Source organism: Carcharodon carcharias, chromosome 2 (assembly GCF_017639515.1).
Source record: "Carcharodon carcharias isolate sCarCar2 chromosome 2, sCarCar2.pri, whole genome shotgun sequence".
Classification (NCBI taxonomy): Eukaryota; Metazoa; Chordata; class Chondrichthyes; order Lamniformes; family Lamnidae; genus Carcharodon; species Carcharodon carcharias.
This window is the reverse complement of record NC_054468.1, coordinates 205697653-205715169: the sequence shown is the minus strand read 5'-3', so window position 1 is coordinate 205715169 and position 17517 is coordinate 205697653. Positions and strand designations below refer to the sequence as shown.

The following is a 17517-nucleotide window of genomic DNA, read 5'->3' as shown; positions in this document are numbered from 1 at the left end:
ATAACTTTTCTATAAATACATCAAAACACGATTTTTGCTTGTTAATTCACATAAACAATGGATTCCCCTTAGTAATACAACCAACTATGAAGTTACTGTCAAGTATGTATAAGCAAGAGTCACCAAGGACAGTTTTGCCAAAAATCCGTCTGAAAGAACTTCCAGATCGATTATGGCCAGAATTCTGTTAGATCAGCAGTGTCGAGATCTTTTCGAATTTTATCCTTCTAAAAGAAATGTTCCCATACCCCAGTATGGTGAGGAGTAACAAGGAAGGCGGAAGATACATTTAAATTGTGTTTTACATTTTAACTGATGCACGGATGATTTACTAAAACATATCAATCATCCTTGTTTTATTCTCAATCTCCACACTTTGCTCAGCTGGGTTAAGAAATTTAATTATATTTTTATTCATTCAATGGATGTGGGCGTTGCTGGCTAGGCCAGCATTTATTGCTCATCCCTAATTGTCCTTGTTCAGAGGACATTTAAGAGTCAACCACATTGCTGTGAGTCTTGAGATTCATGTAGGCCAGACCAGGTAAGGGCGGCAGATGTCCTTCCCTAAAGGGCATTAGTGAATTAGATGGGATTTTACAACAATCCAGATTTAATTTAAATTCCATATTTTTTTAATTGAATTCAAATTCCACCATCTGCCAGGATTGGGATTCGAACCCAGGTCCCTAGAGCATTACCCTGGGTCTCTGGACTACTAGTCTAGCGACAATACCATAATGTCATTGTCCCCCTTGCAATGGCATCAACCTTTTAACTGTATCCTTTTGGGTGGAACATCCAATAGAGAAAGATTTGTTGAAAGAACATAGCTTCTACCTTCTGTAAAACACTAACCACTTTGAGCTATCTCAATGACACCAACGCCAGTATGAGATGAAAAAATAAAGGGACCAAACTAAAAATCAGAAGGAAATAGTGAAGAAAAACTAAATAGTAGGATGTGCAATCCACTTTCAAAGCAATAAAGAAATTAATTTTTAAGAAAATGAATAGAGAGGAAAGGGTATGCAGGAAAGAGAACAGGGAAGTATTTTCTTGGTAAACAAAATATTCTCTTCATGAACATTATGAAAAATACTTTCTATAAATTTTACTTAAGAGGAAATATGTTGATTAATTTTGACTTGAAAGGGATGTTCAAACACTCAACCAGAAAATATCTACTCCGCACTATCAGCAGGATTTTCCTCACCCACCTGTCGTCGTGATCTTCCGGTCCCACCGCAAGTCAATGGACTTCTGATTGGGGCGCCGCCTCGCCCGCAGCGGGTCCCACCCATGACCGGGCCAGAAAATCCCGGCCTATGTTTCAAGCAGGTCTGTCTTCAGATAGATGGCATCCTTCCCGATAATGAATGCAAATCCCAGTGCATTCAAAGCCAGGTCAACGTTCAGCACCAAGTGGTGAGAGATAGTTGGACTATTAAATATGTTAATACACTCATACACATTGATAGGTTCTTGTGAGGGCAATATTTTCTACATGAAAATATTACCTGAGTAACATCCTACTTTCAAGTCCCCGAAGTAATACCTGCAAAAAGTTTCAAGTGTGCCATATTTGTTAAACCTAGCTTTGCTGCAGACAGCATGCTATATACATCCGGGACAGTTTAAAACATTTAACCGGATGAATCTGGTTGCAAAGTTGAATGCATTCTAGACAGAGGTAGTTTGATAATATGATTAGCTATAAGATGACAAGTGGCTGCTTTAGTGCTCTGCACCAAAATTTTGGTTGGTAAACACACCATCCTGTGCAGTAGGGAGACAGAGTACACGTGTCCCATATTCAATCCTTGGTCTGTGCAGAGCCAAATTTGTGTGTGTGAAAGGGTCTTAAGCACCCTTGGGCTAGGGAAGTTAAACCAGCCATTATCAGCATGCATGTACCCTATCTAATGACTCCTTTTGGAAAGTATGTTTGCTTGAGTTTTGGTGAGAGCAGGATTGAGATTGGTCGTGATGCTCAGTGTTGTTGAATAGCCTGCTGGCACTCACTGTCATAACTCGTATGAGGAATGGCCACTTGCACAATGTACTGGAGGGCAAGCAGTACCTCAAAAAGGAATCAAATTGCAGACGAGAGGAGATAAATGGAAACAATAATTTAAATAAGCTAAGATAGGAATTTAATCAGCTGCCATCAGCAGCAGCAATAGAACTGTACTCGAACACAATCTGTAACCTCATGGCTTGGCATATCCCCAACTCTACCACTACCATCAAACTGGCGGATCAACCCTGGTTCAATGAAGAGTGCAGCATGGGCATGCCAGGAACAGCACCAGGCGTACCTTAAAATGAGGTGTCAACCTGGTGAAGCTATAACACAGGACTACTTGCATGCCAAACAGCATAAGCAGCAAGCGATAGACAGATCTAAGTGATTCCACAACCAACTAATCAGATTTAAGCTCTGCAGTCCTGCCACATCCAGTCGTGAATGGTGGCGGACAGCTAAACAACTCACTGGAGGAGGTGGCTCCACAAATATCCCCATCCTCAATGATGGGGGAGCCCAGCACATCAGTGCAAAAGATAAGGCTGAAGCATTTGTTGCAATATTCAGCCAGAAGTGCAGTGTGGATGATCCATCTCAGCCTCCTCTGGAGGTCCCCAGCATCACAGATGCCAGTCCTCAGCCAATTTGATTCACTCCGCGTGATATCAAGAAAAGGGTGAAGGCACTGGATACTGCAATGGCTATGGGCCCTGACAATATCCCAGCAATACTACTGAAGACTTGTGCTCCAGAACTTGCCATGCCCCTAGTCAAGCTGCTCCAGTACAGCTACAACATTGGCATCTACCCGGCTATGTGGAAAATTGCCCAGGTACGTCTTGTACACAAAAAGCAGGACAAATCCAACCTGGCAAAATACCGCCCCATCAGTCTACTTTCGTTCATCAGTAAAGTAAGAGAAGGGGTCATCAACAGTGCTATCAAGTGGCACTTGCTTAGCAACAACCTGCTTGCTGACGCTCAGTTTGGGTTCCACCAGGGCCACTCAACTCCTGACCTCAGTGCAACCTTGGTTAAAACATGGACAAAAGGGCTGAACTCCAGAGATGAGGTGAAAGTGACTGCCCTTGACATCAAAGCTGCATTTGACAGAGTGTGGCATCAAGCAGCCCGAGCAAAACTGGAGCCAATGGGAATCAGGGGGAAAACTCTCCGCTGGCTGGAGTCGTACCTAGCACTAAGGAAGATGCTTGTGGTTGTTGGAGGTCAGTCAACTCAGTTCCAGGACATCACCGCAGGAGTTCCTCAGGGTAGTGTCCTCAGCCCAACCATCTTCAGCTGCTTCATCAATGACACTTCTTTTCATCATAAGGTCAGAAGTGGGGATGTTCGCTGATGATTGCACAATGTTCAGCACCATTCGTGACTCCTCAGGTACTGAAGCAGTGCATGTCCAAACGCAGCAAAACCTGGACAATATCCAGGCTTCGGCTGATAAGTGGCAAGTAACGTTCGTGCCACACAAGTGTCAGGAAATGACCATCTCCAACAACAGGGAATCCAACCATCACCCCTTGATATTCAATGGCATTACCATCGTTGAATCACCCACTATCAACATCCTGTGGGGTTACCATTGACCAGAAACTGAACTGGACTAGCCATACAAATACTGTGGCTACAAGACATGTCAGGGCTAGGAATTGTGTGACAAGTAACCCACTTCCTGACTCTTCAAAGCCTGTCCACCATCTACAAGGCACATGTCAGGAGTGTGATGGAATACTCCCCACTGGCCTTGATGAGTGCAGCTCCCACAATACACAAGAAGTTTGACACCGCACAGGACAAAGCAGCCCGCTTGATTGGCACCACACCCACAAACACTCACTCCCTGCACAGTGGCAGCAGTGTGTACCATCTACAAGATGCACTGCAGGAATTCACCCAGTCTCCTTCGGCAGCACTTTCCAAACCCATGACCACTACCATCTAGAAGGCCAAGGGCAGCAGATAAATGGGAACACCAGCACCTGGAAATTCCCCTCCAGGCCACTCACCATCCTGACTTGGAAATCACCGATCCTTCACTTTCGCTGGGTCAAAATCCTGGAATCCCTTCCTAACAGCACTGTACCTACATCACATGGACTGCAGTGGTTCAAGAAGGAGCTCACCACCACCTTCTCAAGGACAACTAGGGATGGGCAATAAATGCTGACCCAGCCAGCAAAGCCTATATCCTATGAATGAATAAAAAAAATTACAAGAAACATATTGATAAACTGAAATAATATAAATTGAGAAAATAAATAACTGAACTTGTCAATTGTGCAGCCTATGTAATGTGACACAGTGTTTTAAAGTGCTTCCATATAACAGAGCACACTATTCTGTCATATTTACAAAGGTATTTTCACAAGGGTGAAAATATTGCCAAGTGTTTTGTAAACTAGTGAAGTAACTCTAACAATCATTCATGTGATTGTCTGTATAAGCTTCATGAGATCTTAATAAAACTTCAGCAACATTGACTTGACATATGGTCTTCTTTTCCAATTACTAATTGGATGGGGAACGCTATGCTGTTGCATTATTGCTTCCTTCTCAGAGATAATCGCTAATTACTTCATCTTTTCTCCAGTTGAGAGAAAAACACGACAGGTTGTAATCTAGGTGGCATTTATGGACCTCTACCTTTCAGCCATGCCTATATTATACCTGCCTCCTCCTCAAAACAAGCATCTCAGACCCAAGATCATTTTACAACTAATATTTTCATCTGGTTATTTTTCCAGCTCCATTATTATGCTGCCACTGATTTGCCAGTGTATAAATGCATACCGTCTAATGTTGTGAATGATGACGTTTTCTCCAGTCGCTATCAATAGAGTACACCTATAATTAGCTCCCACTTGGAAATACCAATAGGTTTCAAACACAGACTCTTTCTTTCAAAGCCAGACAGCCTCGTTTCCAACTAAACTGGTTTGTATCTTAAAATGAGAGCCTTGAGATTTTTTTCTGAAATCTCCCTCTCATTAATCAGTGTTATCCCTCCCATTTTAGTCACCCTTAAGATAAAACCCACACACTGCAAAGAAGAAACACCATGTAAACCATGTAGGGAATTTTAAAAACTCTTGTCACGTTTAGCAGATAGATACAAATGAATGGGTCTTTCTTGAAAGGGATGAACCATATTTTTGTGATAAAGCTTTATTTACATGGGAAACAATCTTCTACATAGAAGGTTATCAGATAAATCTTTACTATTGCTACTTGCACAATACATGGTGTTTTCCAAGTGCTTTAACTGTAAATGTCACTTGTGCTAAAAATATAGCTTAAAAGCCCAGATATTTCATTGCCTTAACAGAAACAATACACCAATGGGACCTGGAGAAAATGGGACAATTGCACCCACCTGCCTGTTGAACGCCAATTGCAGGGATAGGTATAAAGCAATCCGATGATCATCAGAATCCAAGTTGTGTGCTCTAAAATAAGGGGACACAAAATCATAAAAAATTATGATGCTAAATGAAAAATATGACAAGGTAAAAATATAGAAACTCCATACAAGGGGAAACAGTAAATCAAGCTTAAACTTTCACTCTTGCATTCTTGCTCTCTATTGGAACATCACTGATGGGGTCTTCCATTCAATGAGGAAGGGAACTCCCGAAGTGGCCTCAAAGGTAAATGCCTGTATTAAGCTGTACAGACCTGAAAGATAGGGATTTGTTCTTTTTTGTTTTAAGATCCCCAATTTATACTCTGCTAGCCACTTTGAGTCGAGCGAGCCAAGAGATGTAAAATCATAACATAAAGCTTAAAAAAAAGACATGTTGTCAAAGATTTACATCCTGTACTCAGCAGGACCGGCAGTAGAATGCCAAATTTCAAAGAGATCAACAATTGATACTGCGTGTGAAAAGGGTGCTGACTGATTGGCAAGTCAATTCCAATTGGTCAAAGCATTGCCAACCAGAATGCACCAAGGAACTATTGTCCCCCACGCTTTAATTCAAAATGTTTCATTCAAAAGAAACACAATGCTGGACATATTTCTTTTGCCTCTAGAGGGCAGATTTCCTAGTTATGAATATATGTAGCTTCTAGCAAGCACAAGTAAGCCACAATTGGACAACACTTGCTGAACAATCCCAAGCATACTAAGAATTACACTAACAACCAATTTAAGATTATCAGTTGGGCTCGCAATGTGGCTTGCTTACAGAATGTGGCTCATGTACAAACAAATTGACTGGTTGTATTAATTAAATTGGGCTAGAAACAGGAGTCTACCAGAGTCAAGCATATAGTCAGCGTACAGAATAGATTAGTTTTTGTTTTATTTTTCCCTTTGATCACCTGTTTCCCATTCTTTCTATGCCTTTTCAAATTTGATTTGATATTTTCTGACCTGTCATTTTCAACAGTGGCTGATATTGCCATGTTGATCGTAAGGAAAATTAGGTTCCCTGGAATTGTTCAATGGAACAGGTGAAGAAACCACAAGACACATGGAATAAGTTTTCAATGGAGCATTATTATTAGCATTTTACTTACATGAGGCAATTAACCACAGATTTTGCCACTCTGCTCTATAGAGCATGACTGGTATTATAATCCAGAAATCTTTTGTTCTTCAAAAGTAATAACATGAATATGAAAAATGATTTGCGTGAAATTAAAATTGGGTCTGTATTTTGATAAAACATCTGTGTGCTTAATTGCTTCTCAAATCTATTGAATTGTCAGAAGTTGTGAAATTCTGAAAACGCGGTGTTTTTTTTAAAAAAAAACAAGCATACCATCTAATTAACATTCTAACTTCTTCATTCTCTGGGTTTTGGAGCTCAACATATCATAATTAGCATAACGTTTCTGTAACTTGACCTCACAATTTAACCTTTTAAGCCCTCATGAAGTTTTAGTACGCGTTCAAGACTAATATATCTTGTTGAGGTATGGTGCCCAGAACTGAAAGCAACATTCCAGATGGGGTTTGACCAAGGCTCATAACTTCCTGACTTTCATATTCCAACTCCCATTTCATTAGTTTTTTTGATTACTCTTTGAACCTAGCTTTTAGTGATTTCTGTACCTGCACATACATCTGCTTGTTCCTCCATAGTTTTTAGTCTTTTGTCAATAAGGAAACAGTTCAACTTATAGACCTGCTGAGTTTTTCCAGGTAATTCTGTTTTTGTTTTGGATTTCCAGCATCCGCAGTTTTTTTGTTTTTTTTTTTCAACTTATCTTTGTTGGATCCAAAGTTGATTACTTCTCTGCTCTGAACAGCTTTTGTCACAGTTTTTCCCACTTACTTATTCAATGCCCCTTTGTAACTTGTTTGCTCTCCACTAACAACTTGCCTCCCATTAGCTCACCAGCCAACCAGGTTCACTAATGGAGCCTTAAGCAGTAGACCTATCACTGGTGGTTCTGGCTAGGTGGACAAGTTGTGGGATGTTCATCAGTGGCCTGTGCTGGTAGTGTATATTATTTTAGCTGGTTAAGCTCCAGCATCGGTCCTGTGCAAGGTGGAGGATTTCTAAGCATCAACCTTTGCCAATCTGTGTTCACGTACTCCAGTATGAGGAAAGTGGGGTATGGTCTACAGTGTCTCAAGGCTCTTTTTCATGGTGATGGATTTCAATATGTATTCGACCCTCAGCTGACCAAGAGTAAAGAAATCTGTGTTATTAATGCAAATTAAAATCCTATCCTGTAGGCGCTGAATACTCATCTTGCTGCCCTCTTTGTAAACGCTGACACAATTACAAAGCGCCTTAAGCAAGAACTTTATGAATTGAGCAGAGCCACCCAACCAACACTGTAAAATGATTGCTGGCAACGAGAGAGCTTCACATTATCTCAGTACATCCCAAAAAGTCAATACTGACATGACTTTATCATCAGAAATCAAGTGGCCTGTGAATCATTTCCAGGAAACTTGCATGTTTGGAAACAAACCACAATCCTATTATGTGGTCCCTATAATCACAGGTTTATAATCATGTTAGATGGTTTACAATGGTAAAATAAAGATAGAAACTGGCATACTACAAACAGAATTTCTTAAATGTGAATTTAGATGCTCGTAAGCCAAATAATTATAGAAGTGCAAAAGAATTCTTATGCCAAATCATTGCCAGCTTTTGACGCATTTGTGTGATGAACTGTAACAGAACCTTTGTATCAATGAGGTGTAAAATATCTACAATGTTTGAATCAAGTTTCATCCTGCACCTCATTTAAATGCTTCTTTTTTGTAGAAACTAAGTAAATTGGTGTGTACGTATGTGGGACTAATCCTCCTCCCCAATCTCTCCCAGAGTTTCTCTAACTGCGTTATAACACTATAGTCCTCAACCCCTGCAAATGCAATTTATTGACTTTGCTAACCACTATCCCCACTTAAAGATTGCATTTCCTACAATGTAACAGTGACTATACTAGTTCTAAGTTGGCTGTAAAGCGCCTTGAGACATCCAGAGATCATGAAAGAGACAATGTAATACAAGTCGTATTTTTACAGCAGTTGGACCTTGACTTCCCATGTGCAATGCCATAGCAGATCAACTGGCAGTTTAATGTTAACAAAGGGCCTGATTTTAACTCGATGGCCTGGATTTTCATTCCTGAAGCGGATGCAGAGAGTCAGGAAATCTCCCAGCTCACTGCCCCGCCTCAAGAGAAAGTGCCCTAAATGGCAGGATCTTTACTCTGGGGAGGCAGGTGCGGGATTGAATTGTTCCCACCACCTTAGGACAGAGATTGGAGGTGGCCACATGGGCTGTCAAAAAAAAATCTGTACTTGCAGTTTCAATAGCCATACGATGACATAATGCCTAAGTGCTATCATTATTGTATTACTACTGCTTGACTGCTTCCACAGTTAAAAGGCTTGCTTCAGTTCTGTTGAGCATTAAGACCTCTAGGCCTCACCCCTCACATCTCATACCCACACATGCCAACTCATGCCAACCCAAGCCCCCCCAACTGACCCCCATGGTTTCTTATAGCCCTTATGCCAACTTAGTGCCAACTCATGCCAACCATCTCATGGCCCCTTATAGCCTTAATGCAAACCTAGTGATGACTTGTACCAACTTATGAACATCCACCATCATCATGGGCCCTATGCAAACTTAGTGCTGACTCATCCCCCCCCCCACCCGCCATAATTTGCCCTTAATCTCCATGCCAACTCACCCAGTATCCACTATGTGCAGGTCTCAGGAGCCATGCTGAGAGTAAATAAAATAAAGGTCTAAATATCTATTACAGGCTTCACTATTTATAAAACACTCATTCATGAAAGCCCATTCAATACATTCAACTCCAAGTACTTAATCCCTTATAAAAACAAACATTTGTATTTCTAACCTCATTTCAAAGACAGCAAACCCTTTCATAACCACTTGGGGCAGTCAATCAAACTGTCAACTGACAGCCCCCTTCCTCCCCCAATTGTGATAATGATAGGTTGTGGAAGCAGTAATAATGCAATAAAGGCGGCAATGATAAAACTGCAAGTACAGTTTTTTTCAACTCTCAAGCATAGGCAGGCTGATTTTTTTAAATTATTACAGGGCAGGGGATTTAAATAACTTGACAGTTCCACAGACTTTACCTGCCCCTTACTAGGTTTTACATATACTCTAAAAATTTGTATCTTTCACACTGCAGAATATGGCCCTCACTCCAGCAAAAATGAGGTCTGTTTGAACTCAGCATTAAGTTCAAATGGCCCTGCTGAGTTCAGGCTTCCCCCATGCACGAGTCCCCATTCCCTCCCCGTTCTGATGCAAGTAGAAACTGTCATAAATGCAGGCTGCACTTCCAGATCCTGGTTCCCAATGCCATTTTGGATATGCCAAATCTAGACCTTTGTAAATCCAGCCCAAACTGTCAAGTATACCGTATTAGTTCCTGCACAGTTTTAATTTTGATAGTGGAACACTGAAAAGGTCTCAGTTAATTTCCAATATTAATATAGATCGTACAATCTCTATGAATTGTCACAATGATATATAAACACAGGCTTACAGCATGGATGTGCTGCATATCAGCATTCTCTCATTGTGCTGTGAAAAATGCAGTATAATTAGTTTATCTGTAACATACTTAGAACAATTCACAGTAGCTCGTGTATTGATAAACCACCTGGAAAATGCAGTCTCGTGCTGTATTTGAATCGGTTCATGCAGCTTGACAGACTGTCTTTAAACTTAAAATCTTTTAATGACAGAAACTAGCAATGGAGTAGCCAGCACTTATATGTTTTAAGAATTTTGCCAACAGTTGGGGACTAATGAGCAGAGATCTTCTTTGGCTCATTGCAGAAAATAATGCATCAAATTTACGCCAGTGTTCAGTTATTGGTTCTGATAGTTTAATATGAATGAAATGTTAGTGTTCAGAGTTGACGTAACTTAGCTAGATCCTGAGGGGCCTTGACTGGGTGGACGTGAAGAGGGTTTTTCCTCTTGTGGAAAAATCTAGAACTAGGGGTCACTGTTTAAAAATAAGGGGTAGCCCATTTAAAACAGAGATGAGGTGAAATTTTTTCACTCAAAGGGTCGCAAGTCTTTGGAGCTTTTCCTGAAAAGGCGGTGGGAAACAGAGTCTTTGAATATTTTTAAGGCAGAGGTGGATAGATTCTTGGTAAGCAAGGGGGCGATAGGTTATCTGAGATAGGTGGGATGCAGATTTCAAGTTACTATCAGATCAGCCATGATCTTATTAAATGGCGCAGCAGGCTCAAGGGGCTGAATGGCCTACTCTTGCTCCTTGTTCATATGTTTGTATGTTCGTATATTCTGACCCTTAGTATATACTACCAGCAATGCGCTATTTCAACTCTCAATTCTAGTTTATTCTAAAATAATATCAAACATAATCTTACCTTTTGAGAGCTTCCAATGCTTTCTTGTGGAGTTTATCTCGGGTGCTCCTTAATGTAGCTGCACAGTAATGACACAGAGGTTAGAAGGATTCATCAACTTCAAAACAAAGAAAATTCTGTGAACAATGACAATGCCCTATTTAGCAAAAGATATTTTCTCTTCTTTTATCATCTTTTATTAAACTCAATAATGCAGTCACTGCATAAAGCTGCTCAGTTGGTAACATTCTCTGAATCACAAGGTTCTGGGTTCAAGTCCCATTCCAGGGCTTGAGCACAAAAATCAAGGCTGGCACTCCACGAGGGAGAGTTGCAGCATTGGAGGTTCTGTCTTTCGGATGAGACATTAGAACATGAGACATGAGAACAGGCCACGACTGCCTGTTCTGGTGTATGTAAAAGATCTCATGGTACTATTTCGAAGAAGAGCAGAGGAATTATCCCTGGTGTCTTGGCCAATACTTAACCCTTAATGAGAATCACAAAACAGATTGGCCTGAATTTTCAGCTTGGTGGGCGGGCACGAGTAGCGGGCCGAGGAGTGGTTGGGAAACAGACCGCCGATTAATGGCCAGCCAACGTGAAGCGCGTGCTGAAAAGCTCACTGCTGCCAGGACAGGGGCAGGAGGAGGGTGGGTGATGACGTTTCCACAGGCGTGGGCGAGCACTGAGAGACAGCTCCCTGAAGGCAGAGAGCTGCCTCAGGGAGCTGCAGACTTGAAAATCATGAAATAAAGTTTTGAAGATTGGGAAAAAAATGTCCATGCATCACAATCAGGCACCTGAACATATAGATGATAAAAATGCTGTCCACAGGTTTTTATTTTTATTTTAGTTAATAACGAAAACCTCATTCTGCCTCTGGATTGTCCTATAAATGCAACTTGTGTTTTGGTCACAACTCCACCACTGACTTCCCCAACTCTTCAGGGGCTTACTAAAGGGACCAGGTAAGATATGCAAACGAGAAAGGTCCCAGAGTCAATTCCCAGCCATTATCTGATGTTAACGAGGGTTGTACTAATGGGACTAAAATTCACTTTGGTGCTCCTAGATTAGAAAAGAGAAAAAAAAGCCAGATGTCCTGCACCTGATCGTTTTCCAGCAACCACTTCTGAAGCGTTCATTAGTGAGATGTGGGTAGAATCAGATTTGGCTGAAATATGATTTATGATCAAATGGCCAAGCACTATTCGTTATTTCTGCACATGTACGAATACTGATCTATTCGACAAGATACCAATGGACAGGAGGGAAGCAGAGAAATATGGAAAGAATCTTTTAAAAATAACAATGATGAAGTAATTATTTTTCCCCCTGGCAGAACCCCCAACTAGATTCAATTTAGTGAACAAAAAAATGGCAGTGAATTAAATTTCCTTTCCATTAAAAATATCTGATCATCTGCAATCTGATCTCCTTTGACTCATTGAATGCACTGCAAATTCCACAAACAAAGGGATAGGCCATTATCCAAATACAGAAATATTTTTGCCAATTTGCAGTTGCCATACTAAACAAGAGATTTCCCAGGGCCACATTACACGTGATACATCTTAGATTAGTTCTTTAGAATATGGCAGCACCATTAGACACTGACACACTAAGGAAAATATATCCACAAAGATATACTTCACATTAGAGAATGAAACCTGGAAAAAGTATTCTGAGCAATCAAAATCAGGAAGATTTGTAGGTTGAAATGAGCTGCATACTGCGGCCTCCACAAAATACATCCCTCACTTTGTCTGCATTTTGGAATGTCCAAAGTTGTGAAAGGTACTATATGAATACAGTCTTTTTTTGATCAGAAATGTATAGTAAAGCCAGCCAAATCAGTTAATTGGGTAATGTTTCTTGTAATGTAATATTACTCCAACTTTAATTCATTCACAAGGCATGGGCATCGCAGGTAATGCCAGCATTTATTGTCCATCACTAATTACCCTCAAAAAGGTGGTGGTGTGGTTTGCTAGGCCATTTCAAGGGGAGTTAAGAATCAACTACATTGCTGTGCATCTGGAGTCACATATTTTAAAATTCTTATCCTTCTTTTCAAATTCCCCATGGTCTCACCTCACCCTATCCTTACCTCCCTACCCCACCCCTAATCTCCAACACCGCAATCCACCAAGATAAATAATCTAATTCTGGCCTCTTGAGTATCTCCAATTTGAATTGCTCCATTATTTGTGGCTATACCTTCAGTTGCCTAGGCCCCAAGTTCTGGAATACCTCCCTACAACTCTCCACCTCTCTATCTCACTTTCCTCCTATAAGGCATTCCTTCAAAACTCCCTCTTTGACCAAGCTTTTGAACATCTGAACTAATATACCTTTATGTGCCTCAGAGTCATACTTTGTTTTATAATGCTCCTGTGAAGCGCCTTGGGACATTTCATTAACTTAAAGGCACTACATATACATTAGTTGTTGTTGTGGTATAGACCAGACCAGTTAAGGGTTGCAGATTTCCTTTCCTAAATGACATTATTGACCAGTTGTGCTTTTACAATAATCAAACTTCCCAACTGTTGTGGTGGGATGTGAAGCCAGAAGATCAGGAGCCTGGGAAGGTTGAGAAATCAGGAGGCCTGCTGATGGTGGGCAGCGGGGGTTATGGGGGTTGGTGGTGCTGGGGGAAGATTGGAAGCCTCAATTAGGGTGTGGAGGTGTAAAGGCACTTATCCTCTGAATCCATTAAGTCCTCGCTGTGATGAAACCATCAGGCTCTCCAACCCTTGGGAAACCCGAGCAACAAAAATTGCAACTGAAATTCTGCATGACAATGAGGTTTATAGCTCAGTATCGTACTTAAAGCTCCAGCCCACCTCCTTGGAGTCGAGAGTGGGGTGGTCGCCTGCTCACCTTCTGGCCTCCGTTAAAGCCATAAATTGCCCGGGGGTGGGGGGGGGGTTTGAAGGTGGGTTTGAGTGGGAATACAGATTTTTCAGACTTTAACTCCACCCAAAACCCAAACCACCCACTTTCTTGGGTTAACTGCACTCCTCTCGCCCCTGCCAATGATGGCAGAATTGCGATTTTATTTGAAAACAAGGAAAACCTCTTACAAAAGCAAAATAATATGGATGAAGAAAATCTTCAATAAATCTGAAATAAATAAAAATGCTGGAAATACTCAGCAGATCTGGTAAGATCTGTGGTAAGAGAAACATGTTTCAGGTTGATGACTTTTCATCAGGATTGTTCATTGTGTCTTTCAGAAGATAGGAGTGCATGCAGGTACAGTTGTAGAATATCAGTAACCAGTTCACATAAAAAGTAATTCAATTATTATGGCCTTCTGGGTTCAATAACATGTGTTTAGATAATAGACCGTTGGTCAAGAGTCAAATATTGGCCAGGAAAAGATATAGTTAGATACTTCCTGCCTCCTCCAAACTGCAAGAGCAGCTATTGGCTAATCCTCTTAGCTTTGAGCTGTCAGGATAGGGGATAAACAAACAAACATAGGGGAAGGAAGAAAATTTATTTAGAAAATAGCTGCATTGAAAGAATTACATTTTCAGGACAATTTCTGCGTTTATTTAGACATCCAATCAAGCACTGACCTTTGACTACTCCAAAACAAGCACTGCTTTGCTAAAAGTACCTACAGAAGCAATTTCTTTGATGTGATGCTGTATTTATAAAGCCTTGTTCACCACCTTACCATCTGTAGCTTGGAGACTGTAGGCCAGCCCTAGGCCCAGGTAGCCCTTGGTAAGAAATTCACCAGCTTCTTCCCCCATAGTTGTTACAATCTTGCAAAACCGCTCTCCTTCTAGCTGAAAACAGAAAATCGTCATCACAAGAGCACAAAAATAAGAGATGGTGCTACACAGTTCATCTGGTGCTAGAAAGTTAAAATTCACTTCCGGATTCTAGGTGGGTAATGCCACAAAGAGTGAGACATAAGACCATGAGGAGTGAGTCACAGAACAGAACTGGTTTACCTTGAAGAAACAAAACTGTATTTACGATAGATGGCACAGAAACAGGCCAATTGGCCTAATCATTCCATGCTGGTGTTTATGCTCCATGCCTGCTTCTTCCCATCCTTCCTCAGGTACATTTATCATTGTAACCCTCTATTCCTTTCTCCCTCATTTGCTTGTTTAATTTCCCCTTAAATGCATCATAGTATTTCACTTCAATCGCTCCCTATTGTGGTGAGCTTCATTTTCTCACTGCTCGTTGTTAAAGAAGTTTCTTCTGAATTGCCTATTGGGCTTCTTGAGGACTATCTTATACTGATGACCTCTCGTCATGCTCTTCCCCACAAGTGGAAACATTCTCTCCACATCCAATCTATCAAAACCTTCATAATTTTAAAGACCTCATTAGGTCATCCCTCAGCCTTCTTTGTTCAAGAGAAAAAGAAATCCAGTCTGCCAATTCTTTCTGATATGCATACCCATGCATTTCTGATATCATCTTTGCAGAACTTCTCTGTACCCTCTCCAGTGCCTCTATATCCTTTTTATAACACAGCAACCAGAACTGTATTTCGTACCCGTATGTACGGTCTAAACAATACACTTTTAGCATAACTTCCTTATTTTACAGTTCTAGAAATAAAATTTTGTGCTTGGTTTGCTTTATTTATGGCCTTCCTAACATCTGGTACAACTTTCAGTGGCTGGTGTATCTGTATTCCAAGATCCTTTTGTTCCCCTACCCTATCTAGATTTGCACGGTGCAAGTAATAAGTGACCTCCCTATTCTTCCTACCAAAATGCACTACATCATATTTATCCATGTTGAACTTCATTTGCCAGTTATTGACCCATTCTGTAAGTTTATTAATGTCCTCCTGTAAATTGTTACAGTCCTCCTCAGTATTGACTATTCTGCCCCCCTACCCTGCCCGCCCACCCGCACCCACACCATCAGCCCCCCCCCCCCCCACACCCCACCACAATTTGGAGTCATCAGCGAATTTAGAAATTGTGGCTTTGATTCCGAAGTCCAAATCATTAATGTAAATTGTGAAAAACAGTGGTCCCAGCACTGAACCCATTGTGGAACACCACATCCCACCTTCTACACTGTGAATAACTATCTTTACTCCCTCTGCTTTCCATCTTGAAGCCAGCTAGGAAACTTGTTCCTTGACTCCACATTCTTTGATGTTATTCATTATTCTATTATGAGGCACCAAATCAAAAGTCTTTTGAAAATCCAGATCAATTACATCTACTGCATTATCATTGTCTACTCTCTCTGTTAACTACTCAAAAAATTCAATAACATTGGTCAAGCAAGATTTTCCCTTTTGAAATCCATGCTGATCATTAATTATTGTATTTTCCATTTCCAGGTGTCCTTTTATTCTCCTTTTTAGTATATATTCCATTATTTTTCCTATCATCAATGTTAAGCTGACTGATCTATAATTCCCTGGGCATGTTTTGCCGACTTCTTAAATATAGGAATTACATTAGCTGTCTGCCAGTCATCTGATACTACACCTTTTTCTAGTGAATTGCTAAATGTGTCTAATAATGCCTCTGCTATCTCTTCCCTAGATTCTTTTAAAATACACAGATGTAATCTATCTGGACCAGGGCCTTATCCACTTTGAATTTAGTTCTTCAATACATCCCCTTTTTTATTTTAAGTGCACTTTGCACATCTCATCATTCAATGTCATGCCTATCTGTTCTATCTCCCTGATAAATATTAAACCTAATGCCATCTATAGTTACCTACGTTATCCTGTCGACCCCTTGATAGTCCTATTCCCATCATCGCCTTCCTATTTTGTTGACGTGTCTGCAAAATATTTTACTATGTTGTCTTATGTTCCTTGATAATTTAATTTTATAATTCATCTTTGCCTTCCTGTTTCCCTGACTTTTCTCCTAATCTCTTCGTACTCTCTCTTATCATGCTGAGAAGTTAGCTAATGTAGATGTTGTAGGCAAAATAGAGCATTTTTCTGTCTGTAGTTTATGGCTCCTCTCTTTGTACTAGGTTACTTAGCTTCAAAATTAAATTATTTTAAGAAAGATGGTTCAAAATGGCTTCTGGAATTGCATACTGGAACGTTTGCCTCGCTTCATGAAGACGGTCAGCAAAAAGCCAGTGAAGTCAATATTTTTGATTACCTGCACACATAAGCATTTGAGAAAACAATCAACTAAATGATGGAAACAACTGACATGCTCCACCAAACTATTAAGTAACATTACAATCTAAACAGATGGCCATCAGCTGGCAACGGTTGTGTATTTTTCAAAAGGGCTTCAGTTGACGGGTTGATCCATTTAACCTTTCATGAACTGCTTCAAAGCTACTGTGTTATTTGAAATGACTGACAGCTGGCCATTACTGCTGCTACTTCACACAATTACCTGCGAATAATCCTGTTTGCTAGTTGTCTGGTACTGATGCAGCTGACGTTATTCATTGTCTGAGTTGACAAGGCTGAACCATATATATCTAACATGTAGAAACAATAAAGAAATCTATTTTTCAGGTAGATCATTACCTTGAGCACAAGACCAGTCTGTCAAAACAGGGAGTTGAATTTTGCCATTAGTGTGCTGATCCCATGCACAGTCAGGACCAATTCCAGATTGGGAACCGGTGAAGAGTG

At 40.6% G+C, this 17517-nt stretch overlaps 1 protein-coding gene across 9 annotated transcripts in view; it reads right to left on the bottom strand.

Annotated features, from left to right (window-relative positions):
- LOC121272215 (tetratricopeptide repeat protein 7A-like) overlaps positions 1 to 17517 on the bottom strand; it is a 319628-nt gene that overhangs the window by 156125 nt on the left and 145986 nt on the right. For all 9 annotated transcript variants that reach the window (XM_041178745.1, XM_041178766.1, XM_041178758.1 and 6 more), the window contains 3 exons: positions 14587 to 14701; positions 10914 to 10971; positions 5418 to 5490 (listed from right to left, as the gene is read on the bottom strand). In XM_041178745.1, the coding sequence (XP_041034679.1) occupies positions 5418 to 5490; positions 10914 to 10971; positions 14587 to 14701 (246 nt within the window). The remainder of the gene's footprint in view (positions 1 to 5417; positions 5491 to 10913; positions 10972 to 14586; positions 14702 to 17517) is intronic.